The following is a 19,312-nucleotide window of genomic DNA, read 5'->3' as shown; positions in this document are numbered from 1 at the left end:
ACTGACATCTGGTGGTGGCTGCGGGGCAGGAAGCTGCACCATGTAGCGCCAGATGTGAGCCGTCTGGTCCCCAGAGGCTGCGGAGAACACAAGTTCACATCAGCAAACACACAGCACATTCAGATCTACAGAAATTGAAGTGCTGGAGCCAACAGCAGCAGGGAGGAGATGGTCAAACAGTCCTGAAGAAGATGAACATGTTGATAAAGAAAATCCAGCTAATTTAACTGAAGAAACACACATGGATATAAAGACACACCTGTGAGGGCCATCTGCTCTGTGGGGTGGAACTTTATGGAGTTGACTGTGGGCGAGAGAACAATGATGAGACATGTGTTACATCACATATTGTTATTATAGACAAGCCAAGTGAGCACATGTTGACAGACACACTGTTTTATCTAACACGATGCTGCAGCAGCATATGTTTAAATATTAAGGAGGATTAGGGTCACATTAGAGAGAAAAGGAATCTTATATTTAGAAAATAAAGTCATAAATCTACAAGAATAAATTCATAAATTTATGAGAATAAAGTAAGCACTTTTTATACCATGTTACCTGACTGTCTTGTCTTTCTCTTTGACTTTTTCTCTCCTAAAATTAGAATTTTAATCTCTTATTATGATTATTCTCGTAGATTTATAACATTATAATTGTAATATTTTGGCATTATTCTCGGAGATTTGTGACTTTATTCTCATAGTTTTGCAGCTTTATTATCATAACAACTTTATTCTCATAATATTACGACTTTATTCTCATAGTTTTTGAACTTTATTCTCGTATAAATAAATATATATTTAATCTCATATTTTGACGTCATTTTCGTAGATTTACAAATTTATTCTTGTAATATTTACGACTTTACTCTTGTAATATTTTGACTTTATTCTCGTAATATTTTGACGTTCTTTTCGTAGATTTCTGACTTTATTCTTGTAGATTTCTGACTTTATTTTCATAGTTTTGCAACTTTATTCTTGTAATATTATGACTTTATTGTTGTAGGTTTATGATTTTATTCTGTTATTAACATGGCCCTAATCCGCCTTCATAGTTTTAGGCATGAACCAGAGAGAGTTTAATAAAAAAGACATGACATGACAGACCTTGCTGAATAAATTCTCATTCTATCCATTTAAGAAAGGTTATTTAACACTATTTTGTAGGTTGATTTGAACCAATTTCTAGTGATACACTGCAATTTATAACAAAATCTAACAACAACAAATACAAATACACATATTTAAGTTTCATACGAATCATTACCTGATCCTGCATGGCCGGCATACCTCAGCAGACACTTCCCAGTCTCTATACTCCACAGCAGAGCTGAGTGATCTGTGTGGAGAGAGCGTAGGCAGGCAACAGGAAGCCATTTACATTTGTATAGCAAACAGGTTGTGATTTCATATTGTAATGTACTGTCTTCACAAAGCTTGCTCTCTAGTTAGATTCAGTTATGGACCACTATATAGTGGGCTTGTGTACAACATGACATTAGGAGGAACATAAAATGAGCAGCAAACACAGATTTAGAGCTTCTAATGTTTCTTGCAAAGGCAGATGATGGAAATAAAAACAAAAAACAGGTTCAATAAAACTGAAAAGTCATTAAATTTCTGTCTATGTGAGGGTTGTCTCTTTTGTTCAGAATTTCGACAGTATTAGCAATAACAATGCAACAGATGCCATCAATCATCTCAACTATGTTCTCATTTTCTGCTAATTGCACCAAGGTATCACAACTGATGTGACAATGATGCAAATAATGCACAGAACATCCTTAGTTCTGACGGATTATTTGGGTACTGAAAACCACTTTGTGGGATGTGAGCTGTGTGCAGAACAATGACCTGTGATTGACATATCCAAGTTAGGGCTGGACCTAACAATTATTTTCTTTATCGATTAAGATGATTTACCGCGTCTCCCAGCACAGTCTCAATCGCATGGAGGAGATACCAGGAGACCAGCCGTTCCACGAGGAGAGCTGAACAGGGCTGTAGAAGGGCATCAACCCAGCAGCAGGACCAGTATCTGCTCCTTTGTGTGAGGAGGAACAGGAGGAGCACTGCCAGAGCCCTACAGTATGACCTCCAGCAGGCTACTGGTTACTGGCTGCTACAGGCTACTGGTGTGCATGTTTCTGACCACACTGTCAGAAACAGACTCCATGAGGGTGGCATGAGGGCCTGACTTCCTCTAGTGGGACCTGTGCTCACAGCCCAGTACCGTGCAGCTCGATCATTCACCAGAGAACACCAGAACTGGCAGGTCCACCATTGGCACCCCGTTCTCTTCACAGATGACAACAGATTCACACTGAGAACATGTGACAGGCGTGAAAGTGTCTGGAGACGCCGTGGTGAATGTTATGCTGCCTGTTACATCATCTAGCATGATCAGTTTGGCGGTGGGTCAGTGATGGTCTGGGGAGGCTTATCCTTGGAGGGTCACACAGACCCCTATGTCATGGCTACCTGTTAGGCACCAGGATGAAATTCCCAGAGTGATTGTCAGACCTTATGGTGGTGCAGTGGTCCCTAGGTTCCTTAATTTTTTTGGGCAGTGTAGTTACAACCATTCATTGCTATTTATAATTAATTATATGAGCTATTTATTGACTTTAAGCTTTTTTTTTGTATCCATTACTTTGAACGTTTTCAACCATTTACTCTTTACTTTAAGCCAACTAGTCAGTTAGGTGCCTTGGTGTACCTGCAGAGGCGGTGCCCAGGACCACTGGCTGAGTTCGGGTGACGCTGAGGTCCCAGATCCCGTCCCGATGGCCCATGTACTCCTTGAGCAGCTGGCACAAAGCCCGGGACCCTGTGGTGGCTTTAAAGCTGGACACAATCTGAGCAGGGAGAGACGAGAGGAGGGCATGATGAAGAAAAGGAAAGAAATGGACAGAGGGATGAGCATTCTGTGATAAGCAACACAGTGTTGCTTAGATAAGAGGCCAGGTAAAAAAAGTAACTACAGGTGCACCAATACAACGTCTTCAGACCTGATGGGATTACTTTGAAAGATCTGGCTGATATAAATACCCGTGAATTAATTTCCATTTACTCATTTTATAATTTGTGTTTGATACATGACGTGATGTAATTGAAAGCTGGCTCCTTAACCAAACCACAGACGAACAGTAGCTTTTCATTTCTACATGCGTCACATATTTTGGTCTCTGACAAACAGATTAGGCGAAGTGGGCGGTTGTTTCAGAGCAGGTTAACTTCAGAGGATCAAATCCTGTCGACAGCCTGACAGCTCTCTGGGGAACACTGAGTTATCATTCCTACAGGATCCTGACACACAGTAAGTGAGAAGTGATAAAAAGCACTAGACACTGTTGTAGATCAGTGGAATCATTTTGTTTTCTGGGTTAATTATGTCAGAGATGAATTAAACATTTGTTACACAATTATGTGTCCACTCTAGATTTAAAACAAACAATAAAATGGTTTACCACAGGCTAATGAACGGCAATTATAGCTGCATATTAATTGTGCACAATTAATTAGCTTAGTTCATTATGAATGCAGCATTTCTGCATTATCAGTCAGTCATTTCTTTTTTCTTTATCGGTTCTTTTCCTCAGTCGGGGCAGAAGGAAAAGCCATTATTTACTTTTAACAGTTCCTGTCTTTTATTCAGATTGCTCATAATGAGACAATAACAATACATGGAAGGATAATAGCAACAACTTGTCCACTATTTTGTCCACATTCATATTTTTTCAAAAGGAATCTATTATACTTCTAGCTCTTCTGTATCGCCTTAGCATTATGTTTGATATGTAGATATTATTCCTGTGTTTCTGCAGCTTCTCAATCTATTATATCTGTGTCCTACTGTGCAGTGGCATGCAAAAATTTGGGCACCCCTGGTAAAATTTTGTTTACTGTGAATAGTTAATTAAGTAGAAGATGAACTGATCTCCAAAAGGCACGAAGTTATAGCTGAAACATGCTTTTCAACATTTTAAGCAAGATAAGTTCATTTTTTTGTACAATTTTAGAGTGACAAAAAAGCAAAGGAGCATTATGCAACAGTTTGGACACCCCAAGACATTTGAGCTGTAACACAACTTTTACCAGGGTCTCGGACCATAATTAGCTTGTTAGGACTATGGCTTGTTCACAAATTTCAAAGCTTTATGAATACTCTGACTCCTGAAGCCTTGTCCCAGCAATCAGCAGCCATGGGCTCCTCTAAACGGCTGCCTAGCACTCTGAAAACTAAAATAACTGATGCCCATAAAGCAGGAGAAGACTAGTTTTCAGGGAGCTGTTTCCGCAGTTCGTCATGTCATTAAGAAATGGCAGCTAACAAGAACTGTGGAGGTCGAGGTGATGTCTGGAAGACTAAGAAAACTTTCCGAGAGAGCTGCTCGTAGGATTATTAGAAAGGCAAATCAAAACCATTGTTTGACTGCAAAAGACCTGCAGGAAGATTTATTAGACCCTGGAGTGGTGGTGCACTGTTCTACTGCGCTGTGACACCTGTACAAATATGACCTTCATGGAAGAGTCATCAGATGAAAACCTTTAATGTGTCCTCACCACAAAATTCAGCGTCCAAAGTTTGCCAAGGAACATCTAAACAAGTAGGGATGCACCAAAATGAAAATTTGTGGCCAAAGCCGAAACCGAATAATATTAAACGCTTGGCCCAATACCGAGTACTGAATACCGAATGCTGTTTTTTAGTTTTTCGTTAGTTTTTGCAGATGAACCCCCTCCAGATTAGTGTTGTCAAGGTACCAAAATTGGGACCCATGGTACGATACCAGTGAAAATATCATGGTTCTGAGTAGTATCAGGATACCACAGCGAAAATGAGGCAGATGTGCCTTTTGTCATTTATAAAAAGATAAATCACTTTTCTATAATACATCAATGATATTTCAATGGAATAAATTACTTATTGACTTATTCATACTTCAAAAACAGCATCAATAAGTGATTAACATAGGGGGGATCAAAATAAAATAAATAAATAATATATAAATCAACCAGCCACCCTCCTCCCCTGACAAATAAAGAACAGTCCCTCCATAAGTAAAGAACAGTCCCTAAAGTGCAGTGAGGTTTGTGGATCGTTACCTGCCACAAAGCGAGAAATGTGAACGGCTCGTTTCTCCTCTGACACGCCACATACTGTGTGCCGCCATGGCTCGGCTGTTCAGGTACTTTTGGGCAGTCGTGACAACAAGTTATTCACCTGGAGCCGGACTTCTCCATCGCCGGTAAGCCGTTCTTATGCGCCGCTATATTTGACAGGAATACGTATTCCTGTCCGTGTCTGTGACCCTCGTTCAACCCACAACCGACGGGATTCGCCGTTTCGTTTATGCTGCTGGTTGAAATCTGTACTCACACAGCGTGCTGAATGATTTATTTTGCCCGCATAAAACTATTTTTAGTCACAAATGCGAGTGCGGTGACGGACGGAGTAAAATATCGCCACACTGCGGACATTTTACTCCATCTGTCATGCACGCTGTTTGATTGCGTTATCAAAACACGTCGCTATTATTCGGCCTTGCTTTTTACTTATTCCACCGAATACTGAATGTGTGTTTTTTTGCAATATTCAGCCGAATATATTCGGTTACCAAATATTTGGTGCATCCCTATAAACAAGAGTGATGCTTTTTGGAAACAAGTCCTGTGGACTGATGAAGTTCAAGCTGAAGGTTTTGGATGCAATGAGCAAAGGTATGTTTGGAGAAAAAGGGAACACCTGTCCAGCTGTTCAAGATGGGGGTGGATCGATCGTGTTTTGGGTCTGTGTTGCAGCAAGTGGCACAGGGAACATTTCACAGGTAGAAGGAAGAATGGATAAAATTAAATTCCAGCAAATTCTGGAAGCAAACATTACAGCCTCTGAAAAAAAGCTGAAGATGAAGAGGGGATGGCTTCTACAACAGGACAATGATCCTAAACACACTCCAAATCCACGATGGACGACCTCAAGAGGAGAAGGCTGAAGATTTCCCTCACAGTCCCCGACCTAAACATCATTAAAAATCTGATGATAGACCTCAAAAGAGCAGCCCAAGAATCTCACAGAGCTAGAAGCCTTTTGCAGGAAGAATGGGCTTCAGGCCCTTTTCCTTTATTATTATTTTGGATCTTTAAAAGACTAAAATTACAAAATAATTGAAGCTTTGTGTCATCTTTCACTTTTTGCCTTTTGGAGATCAGTTCACCTTCTACTTACTTAACTACTCACAGTAAACGAAATTTTGACCAGGGGTGCCCAAACTTTGGCATGCCACTGTATATGTCATACCACACTGTTATTCATCAGCATCAGGCTCAGTGAAGCCAGAGAGAGATGGACTAGGTTGAACTGGCTTCATGTTAGAGGGCCCTCGTAGCCTGCCAAAGCCAAGTGTGTGTGTGTAAGCAAGCACTGTTATATTGCAGAGGATGTCTCTGCAACTGCCAAAAGGTTGATGGTTTCACTTTGCCTCAAACCGTGTGCCACTAGAGTATTAATATCACAACTGCTCTAATGCCAGTTCAAGTATCAGTGAAAGTAAGATAGATTGTCACTGTGTGTGCTGATACCAAACGAGTGGTGCACCACTAAAAATATCCAGTGGTCTGGTTACACATGGCCTTTAGTCACTGCAGGCTTCAACGTGAACAAATTAAAGGCTGAATTGTAGTTTCACTTATCACAGAGCGGTCATAACCTGTACTGTGCATGCTGCTGCAAGCAGACGGCTGACCACAACAATAAGCTTAGATCATTGGTAGTCATTAGATGCAGCAGCAAAGCATCTGGTTCCCTCATGTGAGACTGTGTTAATATATGCTCTCATTCTGTCTGCTGTGTTTACAATCACATTACAGTACAATACAATCTTGTTTGTTCCCTGTCATTGAAACATAATGGGCAACAAGCATAATAACCCATTCCAGTGAAGGTCAACCCAGTAATAAACCCAGGGTATAGTTAGTGCAGATCATTAGTTTCAAGTACTGTCAGTCTGAACAAAATTAGTTGTCGGTCATGTTTCGTAGCCAGCTGACAGGTTAGCTGTAGATTATATAGCAGCTAGTTCTGTTAATTTAAGAAGTCCTCCCTTGATCCTGTGTATCCTCTTTTCTAACTTACAAATCAGCAGAGGATCGTGGCCCACTCTTCATGTAGCTCAGACTTTGGCTGCATTCAGATTGTTTCTTTAATTTAAAGGCTAAGTACTGTAGTTTTCAACCTGGACCCTATTTTACAATGTTTTTTGTCTAGTTGACTAATTGGAACAACAACTTTTGTAATTGATCCAGTATTGAGAGAGCACTGCAGTCAGCAATGGTGAAACAGGCTGCAATGTACTGATAACAGGTGTGTTCACACCGTCAATTTATGCCCACTAAAAGTGTTCGTTTTAGCCACCGACAAGCTCACATTAGGCCTGGGATGATCAGCGATCAAATCGTATATTGGCGATTGGAGGGTTGCCAGGCGATTTGCTGGATATCAAGGCCATTTTGAAAAAATAACAAAAAACGGCGCTCTACTGTGCACTAAGAGATGTTTTTTGGGGAAATATATGATTGTCAGAGAAGCCCTGTTTACAAACAGACCTACAATCCATCTCCTCTCCTCTCCTCTCCTCTCCTCTCCTCTCCCTCTTCTCAGTGGAGGACGCCCTGTCAGCCCTGCACTGACAGTGACAGGGTGCATCTCTTTGATCCAAAGTGACACAGCCCGTTTGCTCATGCTTCGGGGTCATTCAATAGAGTAATTGCAAATGAATATTGTTTTAATGTGTAACTATTAAAATGCTCACAAGGGCTTTCATAAATTCCTACAATGTTGCAGCACTGCGGCACTTTGCAGGTTAAAAGTTAATGACAGCGACTTGAAGTGAGGAGGACACCGCTGCGCTGACAAGCCGGAGACGCTCACTTTTGTGATGTGATGTGATGCAAAATATTAAAACAACGTGGTAGTGAACGACGTAAGACACGTGCCAAGGATGTAACCCCCCCCCCGCCCTTGGCAATTTAATCGTGTATTGGCAATCTAGAGCAATGACAATCCACAATATGAAATTTAGAGGCAATCGCACAGCCCTAGCTCACATTGTTATTTTAAGTGTCTGGCAATTTATGGAAAGGATCCTTACAGAGATTTACCTTTTTGTTTAACCAGTAACAACCCTGAAATTGGCTTCACCAAACCCACCAGACTCCATTTAAATAAACAGTAACTTTATCATTGTAAAACACACTTCACACAAAGCCGAAAGAAACAAAACTAAACTCACGAAAGACACCTTATTTCATCTTTCCACTGTTTCAACAATCACCAGCTCTGGTTTAGTTGAAATAAACCTTTGATTCATCCAGTTAGATGTGAAAATATGCTGGGTCTATACACGCTAAAATTACTATTATTTTAAATGGAGTCTGGGGGGTTTGGTGATGGCAGCTGTAACCACTTGGAGCATGTTCACATCTTCAGTGTTTGTTTTTGCCACTGACAGCCTCAGATTGTTATAAGTGTCTGAAAACTAAAGGAAAGCATCCCTACTGAGACAGACCTCTTTGCTAGAGAGGAAGATCCTTTTTGTTTAACCAGAATCAGCCCCCGAAATTGCCATCACCAAACCTACCAAACTCCATTCAAATAAGTAGTAATTTTGGCATGTATAGAGGCAGCATATTTTCACATCTAACTAGGTGAATTTAAGGTTTATTTAAACTAGACCAGTTTGGTGATCGTTGAAACGGTGAAAAGACAAACCAAGGCGGCTTTTGTGAGTATTCTTTAGTTTATTTCAACTTTGAATGAAGTGTGTTTTACAATGATAAAATTAGTTTATTTAAATGGAGTCTAGTGGGTTTGGTGATAACAATTTCAGGGCTGTTTCTGGTTAAACAAAAAGGATCTCTCTCACTCTTTAATATGGAGGGTCTATCTCTGTAGGGATCCTTTCCCTTAAAATAACAATCTAAGCCTGTCAGCGGTATAAACTGACTTCCTGTTTTGCTGCTGCCAGCTGCAGTGTAAATTGTTGTTCCTGTTTGTCATCTCAACACAAAAACATAGGAAAATAGGGTCCAAGTTGAAAAAATACTTACTTTTAAAGAGAAGCAATATCAAGGTAAATGTGAAAAATGAGAGAATGGGGAAAAGAAATTCAAAGACATCTTTTAAAGCCGTATTACACATTTGACCCTTTTACACTTGTACATACTTTAACTTTTAGAGGCACTGGTATGCCTCATTGAAAGAGTTAAGGGGCACAGTTCAGTTTTAAAGATTATACAGTATGTATAAGACACTGGGCCTATCTGACCTGACTAGGAGATTATTAAACGATTTTGAAACTTTTGATTCTTAAACAAAACGTTTCACATTCACACACTTCAGTTTTCACGAGCATATGTTCTGTAGAGTCCTGCAGTAAAGGCCTGATTTGACATCTTGGGGAATTACTTGCTGAGAGTTAGACAGATCAATACTACTCTCGTGTCTGTTTTTCACTGTTTTACAGAGGTTATATGATGGACTATCTTTTGCCTGTGAGCAGTTGCCAGGCAACCAGCAGATACTCCAAGTTACTGGTTCTGGTCAAGAAATAGCCCAGAACATTCTAGTTTTTGTATGGATGAAACCACAGAGAAATAACTTATTAATTACTGAGCTTTAGAGGTGCTGGCAGATTTTTTACTTCAACAGTTTGTCTTAGTGTTAAGCTGAGCTACGTGACTGCTGGTGTTAGCTTACTATTTAACGTAAAGACACAAGAGTAGTATCAATCTGCTCATCTAACTGCTGGTAAGAAACAAAATAAAGCCTAGTTCAGACCAAAGATTCACTATGAGACAGGTTCTAACTTGCAAAACACCAGTCTGAAATGTTCTGAAAACCAGTTTACATCAATTCCACTAGATGAGATGGTGTACTGTCTCCACAGCAACAAAGCTCTACACTTCCATTCTGATTTCCAGCTTTTCAGGCTTATTTTGTTGCTGAATATAATTTGTAGCCTCTAAAAATAAGAATAAGGAGAGTGATAGTGAGATACTGGCTACAGCTGCATTTTTGTGATGAAACTGCAAAACACAAACAGATGACCTGAGATTCAGATGGACTGTAATCATAATCAATACACCACAATGACTTAACTAACCTGCGCCAATTAATCAGTCGATGACTATGTTTGTGTGGGACACAGCAAAACATCGTCAGGGCGGGGATAAACATGCGTTTCAAAAGCCACAGGGATGTAAATCGGACGAACTTGGGCTCGGCAGGGACAGAGGGTGAGCGAACATGCTGTCTGCTGATAGTCTGTAAAGGACTTGACCGGTAAACCTCACCACAGATTGACTGGCTGTTAAAACAGTTGACGTGCCTTATGTTCTACAGCCAGCAACTGGCAACCTGACAAGCTGAGTCGCAGGCGGCACCATCAGCCAGCTTGGGGACGGCAGCAGCTCAGTCCATCGGGACTTGGGTTGGGAACCAGAGGGTCGTCGATTCCAGTACCCGCCTGGACCAAATGTAGAGTGTGGACTGGTAGCTGGAAAGGTGCAAGTTCACCACCTGAGCACTAGTGAGGTGCCCTTGAGCAACAGCCTCGGGGCGCCTGTCCAAGGCAGCCCCCTCGCTTTGACATCTAGGTCCTGTTTGTGCATGTGTGTGTATTTTGGGCCTGTGTGTATATGACAACAAGTGAAATAACTGAAATTGTGAAGTGAAATTTCCCCTCAGGGATTAATAAAGTACATATGCTTCTTCTTCTTCCTCTTCTTGAATCAAGCTAAGACTGGACAGTTCACACCACTGCAACTGTCACCTGCAACATTCTGAAACGGGTTTTGTCTCATTGCAAATCTTTAGTCTGAACTGGACTTAAGTTTATTTCTCAAAATGCTGAACTCTTCCTTTAAAAGCTGTATGAAGACAGCTCTTTACTGAACATTAATCAGTTTCAACATGACCATTCTGACTCCTGGTAAACTCGTCTTGTGATGTGGGAAGCAATTTGTTTTTTTAAACTTTTATAATTCCACAAAATTTATTTTGGCATTACAACAACTGACTCTGACAAGTCGTTTTTGCTGATGGAAAGAGACTTGTACGCAATAACCTATTAACATGACCAAATATACAGTCTGATTGTATGAGACACTGTTACAGTATGTTTGTTTTTTAAATAAATGCAGCCGTTCACCCAAATGATGTCCGACAGGGTGCAGAGCAGAGAAGAGATGAGGAGTCAAGGTTAGACTGTAGTTAAAAACAGACTCAGCCCACAGCTGACCCTCACAATGCTTAGTGACAAACAGAGCATTCAGGAAGTTACCCATGAATCTCCTCCCCACAACTCCCATGAAGCCACACTGAAGTTGCGAGGTCCACCTATTTTGCTGTGGAAAGTGTACAAGGGCTACATCGGCAAGAGATTAAAGAGGAAGAAGTCAAGGGAGATGTCAATCAGTGATAATCGCTTAATATCAAGTTTCCCTAATTTAACATCGTAAAAGTCTAAAAATCATTATATAAAAACACTTGAAAAATCAAATGAAGTTAACAGTCATGATTTTTGGTCACAATTTAATTTGTTTACCCCCTCTAACACAGGAAGAGAAAGACGTCCTTCTCCTCACTCAGTCAGCAACAAAGGGGCTTTCGATAGTCTGTAACCGTTACCCCCACAGATATAAATAATTACACAGATGACAAATCTTCTGAGCTCTAGAGACCAGGCGAAAATAGCTGGAGAGAGGTACCTTGCTGGTAGAGGCTTTGTAGGTCGTCTTCAGCTTCTGTGACAGTTGACTGGTGCTGTGGCTGGCTGTGTGACGGAAAGATAAAGAATAATGAATGAAATTATCCACCAGTGACAAACCTACTGGTTGGTTTCACTGCTGCACTAACGGCCTAATAAAGCATCAAAGCTTTTAACTGCGCACAGCACACGAGAAGATCGTTTCATAAAGGAGGTTTACACATGTCTACAGTGGCATGCAAAAGTTTGGGCACCCCTGGTCAAAATTTTGATTACTGTGAGTAGTTAAGTAAGTCGAAGATGAATTAATCTCCAAAAGGCATGAAGTTAAAGATGAAACATTTCTTAAGTATTTTAGGCAAGATTGCTTTTTTATTTCAATCTTTTACAGTTTCAAAAAAACAAAAAATGAAAAGGGCCTGAAGCAAAAGTTTGGACACCCTTTATGGTCAGAGTCTTTCAGTTCTTGTTTGGAGGACTGTCACCCATTCTTCTTGCAAAAGGCTTCTAGCTCTGTGAGATTCTTGGGCCGTCTTCATGCACTGATCCTTTGAGGTCTATCCACAGATCGTTAATGATGTTTAGGTCGGGGACTGTGAGGGCCTCGGCAAAACCTTCAGCTTGCCTCTCTTGAGGTCGTCCATTGTGGATTTGGAGGTGTGTTTAGAAGTCCTGTTGTAGAAGCCATCCACCCCTGTGTTTAACAGCTGGACGGGTGTTCCTTTTTTCTCCAAACATACCTTTGCTCATTGTGTCCAAAAAGTTCTAATTTAACTTCATCAGTCCACAGGACTTGTTTCTGAAAAAGCATCAGGCTTGTTTAGATGTTCCTTTGCAAACTTCCGACCCTGAACTTTGTGGTGAGAACAAAAGAAAGGTTTTCTTCTGATGACACTTCCATGAAGGTCATATCTGTACAGGTGTCACAGTCTGATAAATCTTCCTGCAGGTCGTTTGCAGTCAAACAAGTGAATACAGTTAGAGTTACAGAGTTTTCGTTACAACAAATTTAACATTACAGCAATAGTACAGTAGCTTGCAGGGTATGAACAAGCAATGAAAGGACGAGGGGCCAATGATGCATTCTATTAACACTGGGAAGTCAGAATTTTTAAGTTCCCTGCAGGCCCCAAGGAAGTGCGCTGGGCTTAGAAGCCAAAATTTGTAGTAGCGAAATAGTGAGATTACAACTCCTGAATCTGTCACATGCTGCCATTTGGCCCAAAAAAACATTTTCCCAAAGACTTACATTTGGAAAGAGACGTCTGTAAATCAGTGGATACATTTGCCACAACCTCCAAAAAATGACTTGCTCCATTCAGTCCCATATCATTTGGAAAGTCTTGAAGAATCTCAAGAGAGCTTTTCTGGCTTCATGCTAGGAATGAACGGGGTCCTGCCTTCAACGCTGTATCCAGGTTTCTTCATACATCCATGGTTCCCAGTTAGAAATTTCAGCTTGAACGCCCCCAAAGTGGAATTTCCAACTACAAGTCAGAGAACCCATCCAAACCCCAACCTCAAAATTTCAAGATGGCTGCTCTGTGCATCAACGACAGTCAAACTGTAGTTTTATACAGTTGATTAGCACTTCTGTCCTATTCATGTCTCATTAAATCAGTCGTACACATAGTGCTGTCCATCTTCTACCTGTGGACATGTTGCTGCTTGTTCGTATGCCCAAAATACAGTGTAATACATAGTTAGCAACTTTCTTAAATGTTGCATCTACAAACAGTTGATGACTTTTCCTGCATAGCATAACTTCAAATATACTGACACCTGCAGCAGATTGTGAAGGAAATATTGTACCTTTTGTTTTCAGAGCTCCTTTGGTGGGGTCTCCTCCCTCAACAGTCTGTCCATCTCCAGTCAGACGCTCATTCAGAGAGTCAATTTCCCGCCGTACTGTAATGTTAGCACAGTGACAGGACATCAGTAAGCAAACAAACTCTGGAACTGTCTGGTTAGTCAATCAACACCTGAAGGTCAATACTTAAAAGGTATACGGCAAAGAAATCTAAGGGTGCTTTCAGACCTAGAGTTGTCTCCTTTGGTCTGAATCGGGGACTAATTTTGGGCCTAGAGTTGGTTCATGTTCTCATGGCAGCATTTACAAGAGGACCAGATCAAATGCCTTGTGTGAGAAAGCTGCTCTTGATTGGTCAGAATTTCCATGTGGGAAAAATCCAGGAAGTAAAGCAAACGTTGAAGAAGAGTACACTTGCAAGATAAATGTGACACTTTCTAATGTCACAATGGAGGGACAACTACGCAGGTTGATTTTAGCGCTGCTCATCGTGGACTATATTGCTGTCATTGTTCATTTTAGTCAAAGCATACAGTTTGAAAACGAGGCGCGGCTCCAACTAGAAAACAATGTTTTGATGCATTGGATGTGCTGAATGTGCATATTAAGGCAGTACAGGAGGAGGTGCACATTAATAATCCTCCAGGACTGTAACATGCTCATGTTTAACCCAAACAATGTGTCATGTGACTGCAGTTGGTTCACATCCAGGTCGGAACACCTTCTCACCACAAACGAACCGCACCAGAGTTCGTTTGTAACCGGACTGAGACCACCTCTTCAAGAAGGTCTCAGTCCCGTGTTTTGGTGCGCACCTGAGTGTGATTGCTGTGTTCACACCTGCCCAAACAAACCGCATTTACGGGGGCAAACGAACTTGAGTTCCATTGAACTGGACCAAACAAGGCAGATATGAAAGCACCCTAAAAACATTTGATGGACTCTTTCGATCAGTTACTCACGTTCAAGGTTTTCGATGTAAAGATTTTCAAACTCGCGCTCAATCTGGCCAAAAAGGTCAAGAAGATTGGTCCGTAAGGAGAGGGGCAGCTTGGAGTCCTGGACAGACAGACAAGAAAAGAACAATGCTTTAATACACTTGATGGTAAGCTGACATATGGGCCTAAAAATTAAGAATAAGTCACCACTTTTATTTCCTCCTGATCCCTCTCCAGCGTCGTATTATCTTTTATTTATAATAATGTGGTATATTCAATATGTTATGCTTAAAACTCTTAACTTCAACACAGGCAAGACTACAATTTTACAGTGACAAACTACTGTTTCATATATTATCACTACTCACACAGAAGTTTGGGTGACTCATAAAATACACACCACTTAAACAAATCGAAAGCTACGCACATAAATCTCAAGTCAACACAGCCCGCGTGTTCACCTGATACAATCAGCCACCAGCTACATTTTGTGCTACGCAACTTATACCCTACAAAACAATTTACTAACTACACAACAGCCAAGAGTGAAACCACCCAACTCATTTCAACTGACTTACCTCCATGGCGAACTCCTAGAGGTACCAGGTACCAGGTGACCACCAGTCTACAACAGACTAGCATGCAAAGAAACCGAAAAAAGCTGCTGTGAAAACGAAGGCTGCGTTTGACAGCACGCCTTAAGAGCTGCTGCTTTCTCCAGCCATCTGAAAGACGAGGAAACCAAATACTTGACTGTCACTCTTTCTTCTGGCACGCGCTCAAAATCAACAACAGTTTGCCACAGTAACGTTAACCGCCTGATCGCTCTGTCTGCACCCCGTGTCAACACACACTTGACCAAAAAAAAAAAAAAAAAAAAGCTCAATTAGCAAACAACAGGCCACCCTTATGAATGTAAAGCTGCTTAGTTGTGGCACTAAAACCTGCAGTGTACTCTGGCTAATAATGACAGCATTGAAAGCGCAGAAGAAAATGCATCCTGTGTATTATATATAGGTTTATAAAGCTGTGTGTGTTTGTGTGTGTGTGTGTGTGTTATTCTGTGCTGTGGGGGGTAGACTAGGTACATAAACAGAGCCAGCATGTCTTGGCAGTGGACAAAAAGGCCTGGTGAAAAGACTAATCAGACCTGGACAAGCGGCCCATATTAAAACTTGATGAGACAACAGGCCAGTGCAAGCTGAGCTCCAGGTTTAGTGGTTGATAATTCAAGGACATTGTCAAGCACAGAAAGTAAATGTTCAAGGACCTCCATGACCAAAACTAGAGCTGTGCAATACTGACAAACATAAAGCATCACATTATTTCCGCCTGAATATTTTGATCCAAAACCTGGATCATAACAAAGGCACAGACGATGTTTTGTTTTTCATTCTACAGGTTTTATCTCCCGTGACAGAAATACATGATGATACCATCTAAAACACTTCTAAAATATCCCTGACACAAACTCTTTGTTCAGCTTATCCGAGAGACGACTCTAAGTAGGGTCAGTCTGCAGCCAACTCCCAAAAGTTAACAACCAGGGCGTTCTTGATCAAACAAAAACAGTTTTTATTGTCTCAGTGGTGAAGAAGCTTGACAGTTTGCCACGACTGGTTTGCATCAGGAAATGCCTGCTTGTGTAAAGGCTTCAGTTACAGTCTTGTCCATTCTGGAGGAAATAAATCAATCTCCAATTTAAATAACCTGTTTGAAGATAGTTAATCACTAACTTTATGGCACCAGTGGGTTTATAAACTCACAGTACATCCCTTTGTTTTAACAAAAAGAAAATCAGTAACCAGCAGGCGCATCCACACCAGACAGTCCTTCAAAGATTAGAGAATGTAAAATCCAGATGACATGAACACTTGGCCAAAAGCAAGTTTACTCCAAAGTAGGATCCTGTAGCTCCCTAATAAAAACACTTACACTTTCCTCGGGGGAGGAAACCACATCTCGTAAATACAAGGTAGCATGGGGCTGTGAATGTTGCAACACCAGGTACAAAATAAAAGCAATGCTGCTCAACCGGCTTGTACTCTCATGACTGACAAAAAACAGACTCACACCAAAACTGAATAACAATCAAAATGCTATTTAGTAAAGAATTACTTTATAGTAGGTGTTTTATGAGCAGATCCACAAAAAACTCTGTGGAACATGTTTATAAGACATGTTATGTGTGTAGTATAAGCTCTGTATTTGCCAAAATGCTTGTCTGCCACTGTCAGAGTGTGCTGACAGCGAGACAAAAGGCATTGTCTGTGCATCCCCCTCACCTGTCCCTCCAGCATGTCTCCTCTTTGGATGCCTGCTGGCCTCTCCTCTGTGCTGTTGGTGCGCCTGATAGACAAGCTGTGAGCCTTGCGCTTCTGCTTGGGGTGACGGGCAGCTGAAGCAGAGCCGCTGCTGCTTCCGCCCTCCACAGGCATCCCTCCTACCGCGCAGGTGGCCCTGCCTCCTGCTCACCTCTTACCTGAGAAGCAGGTACACAAAGGCCAGGCTCGCTAGTTGGCTGGTGGGTGGATAAGGTTGGTCGGTTATCTCCACCTGTGTGCAAGTAAAAAGGAAGTTGAGTTTAGGTTCACAGCCATTGCAGGAACTGCTCAAGGTGAAGGGTAGCCTTCCCTGCATGGATCCAACTGATACAAGCAGATATATTCAGATTTAAAGAGCGTGTTGAATCAGTCTGACCCTGATACCTGCTGCTCTGAAGCAGCATACGGCCAAACCACATTTGAAAGTCCAGTAATTTAATGTTGCTTTGCTTGTAAGCAAAAAGCTTTTCCAATAAAACATAATTTCAAGATTATTAACTTAACTGACTCCTATTTAATGTGAGAAACATGTGCATAATTTGAATTTTACCATCCCTCCCACTTGTTCTGTGCCACACATAGTTTTATTTGGTGCCAACAATTGATGCCTGTGAAATACAGCCACTGGAGAAGGAACTCAATAAATTTTCTATTTGGAAATTTGATTATGTTTTCCTATATTTGCAAACGATATAACAAGTTACAAGTATTTTCTCCTTATGAATAATTAATTTCCTTTTTATTTGGGATTGAATTGGTCAAAGTGTGACTTGAGAAAGTGAAAGAAACTCAACAAAAAATATTCTGTCAGATAATAGAGATAATTGTCTTGATGAGGAATCGAATGGAAACTGATGTAAACCTTGATGTTTATCTTTTTGATGTATTTGTTACTGTGTCTGTTTAATTTTGGCTTGTTTATTTAGTTATTTATTTATTTATTTCCTTTAAGCACTTCATTTTGTTTTTATATATAATTGCCAAAACACGCATGATGTTGTGACTGTTTTTGTAAATCCTCTGACTGAAAGAAGGAGGGACTACGGGAATAACAGGAAAAAACTGTTTTGCTGCTTTACTTAAAGGCATAAAGCATACTTTGTAGAACCTGACTTTAAGACATCTTATTCAAAAAGATTAAAACAAAAGAAACAAAAAGAAAAACTGATTCCCAACCACTGTTTAAAAGAGGGACTATGTGGATAACAGGTAAAAAATAAAAAAAACCTTGCAGTTATACATTATCGGTAAATGTTATGTCACCTGAATTTACTATCAGCAGCCTGTGAAGCCTGACAGACCTGAAGTCATCTGCTATAATTTACCTACATTTGCCAGCTGGCTGTATGATATTAAAATATACAGAATCTTAATGAAGTTCAGCCTCAAGGTACAACATGCTTATTGGACTGTGCAGGTTTGTGCTGACATCATAATGGCTGCTCTGAAACAACATAATTCCAAATACTGTTAAAAAGTCCATGAATTTAATGCTGCTTTGCTCATAGGCAACCCAACAAAAGAATACAAAAAATAAAATAAAAATAAAGACATACTGACACCCACCCACTGTTGGATGAGGGACTATGAAGGTAACAGGTTAAAAAAATGTGAAGTTACACACTCTGTAGAACAAATAAGCGTCCCTTGGTAAATTATATTGTCACCCTAATTTACTATCAGCAGCTTGTGAAGCCTGACAGACCTGAAGTCATCTGCTATAATTCACCTACTTGCTGTAAGATATTAAAATTAACAGAATCTTAATGAAGTTCAGCCTCAAGGTACAACATGTTCAGAGCACTGTGCAGGTTTGTGCTGTAGATATGGTGGCGTGGCGCCATATTTAACATTTGGACAACGCATAACATTAGTTAGCTAGCTTAACGACAATTTACAAGCAAGACTGAAATTGAAAGTATAACATCCGCCAGTCAACACGTGTATCCATGTAACATTATGCCCAATAACGACCCATAACAAGTTAACAGGGTGAATCACGCTTGCAAAATGAATGCTCGACGTTGCTGTCGTGACTTGTGACCAACCTATGATACTGTTATGTCACGATACAACACAGACACTCACCGCTGTCACTGAAATCACTCTAAGTTATCTCGGTGGTCTTGAAATAAAATCAGCTGCACGGTAAAGCAGACGAGGTGCCACATCTCTTCACTGCGGCATCTAACGTTTACACACCACACGGCTGCTAGCTAACCACAGCATACATGACCTATGACCTTCCTAACTCCACATGTATGTACATTTCACCGTATGTTATTTTACACACGTTATCGATGTATGATTTTAACCGTTATTGACACGTTACAGTTTGACAAGTATCAGATTTTTTACCCAAATTTGACACATCACGTATTTTATTGGCGCACCGACTTCCGCATCACGTGATTTGTGTTTGCACTTTGTTAGCCAATGAGCTGCCGCGCCGATGTCATGGTGTCCA

The 19,312-nt window shown here is 40.8% G+C and overlaps 1 protein-coding gene across 3 annotated transcripts in view; it reads right to left on the bottom strand.

Moving 5' to 3' along the window:
- LOC125881633 (WD repeat-containing protein 37-like) overlaps positions 1 to 19,312 on the bottom strand; it is a 36,261-nt gene that overhangs the window by 16,645 nt on the left and 304 nt on the right. The window contains exons 1-10 of one of the 3 annotated variants that reach the window (XM_049564859.1): positions 18,934 to 19,179; positions 16,807 to 17,077; positions 14,546 to 14,642; positions 13,586 to 13,681; positions 11,775 to 11,839; positions 11,348 to 11,431; positions 2,725 to 2,863; positions 1,273 to 1,344; positions 260 to 304; positions 1 to 77 (exon numbers count right to left, since the gene is read on the bottom strand). In XM_049564859.1, the coding sequence (XP_049420816.1) occupies positions 1 to 77; positions 260 to 304; positions 1,273 to 1,344; positions 2,725 to 2,863; positions 11,348 to 11,431; positions 11,775 to 11,839; positions 13,586 to 13,681; positions 14,546 to 14,642; positions 16,807 to 16,959 (828 nt within the window). In that variant the 5' untranslated portion in view covers positions 16,960 to 17,077; positions 18,934 to 19,179. Of the gene's footprint in view, positions 78 to 259; positions 305 to 1,272; positions 1,345 to 2,724; positions 2,864 to 11,347; positions 11,432 to 11,774; positions 11,840 to 13,585; positions 13,682 to 14,545; positions 14,643 to 16,806; positions 17,078 to 18,933; positions 19,180 to 19,312 lie in introns of those variants that run through there. The other 2 variants (XM_049564858.1, XM_049564860.1) reach the window with 2 other exon arrangements.

This window comes from Epinephelus fuscoguttatus, linkage group LG21 (genome assembly GCF_011397635.1).
Source record: "Epinephelus fuscoguttatus linkage group LG21, E.fuscoguttatus.final_Chr_v1".
In the NCBI taxonomy this organism is placed as follows: domain Eukaryota; kingdom Metazoa; phylum Chordata; class Actinopteri; order Perciformes; family Serranidae; genus Epinephelus; species Epinephelus fuscoguttatus.
This window is presented reverse-complemented; position numbering and strand designations above follow the sequence as displayed.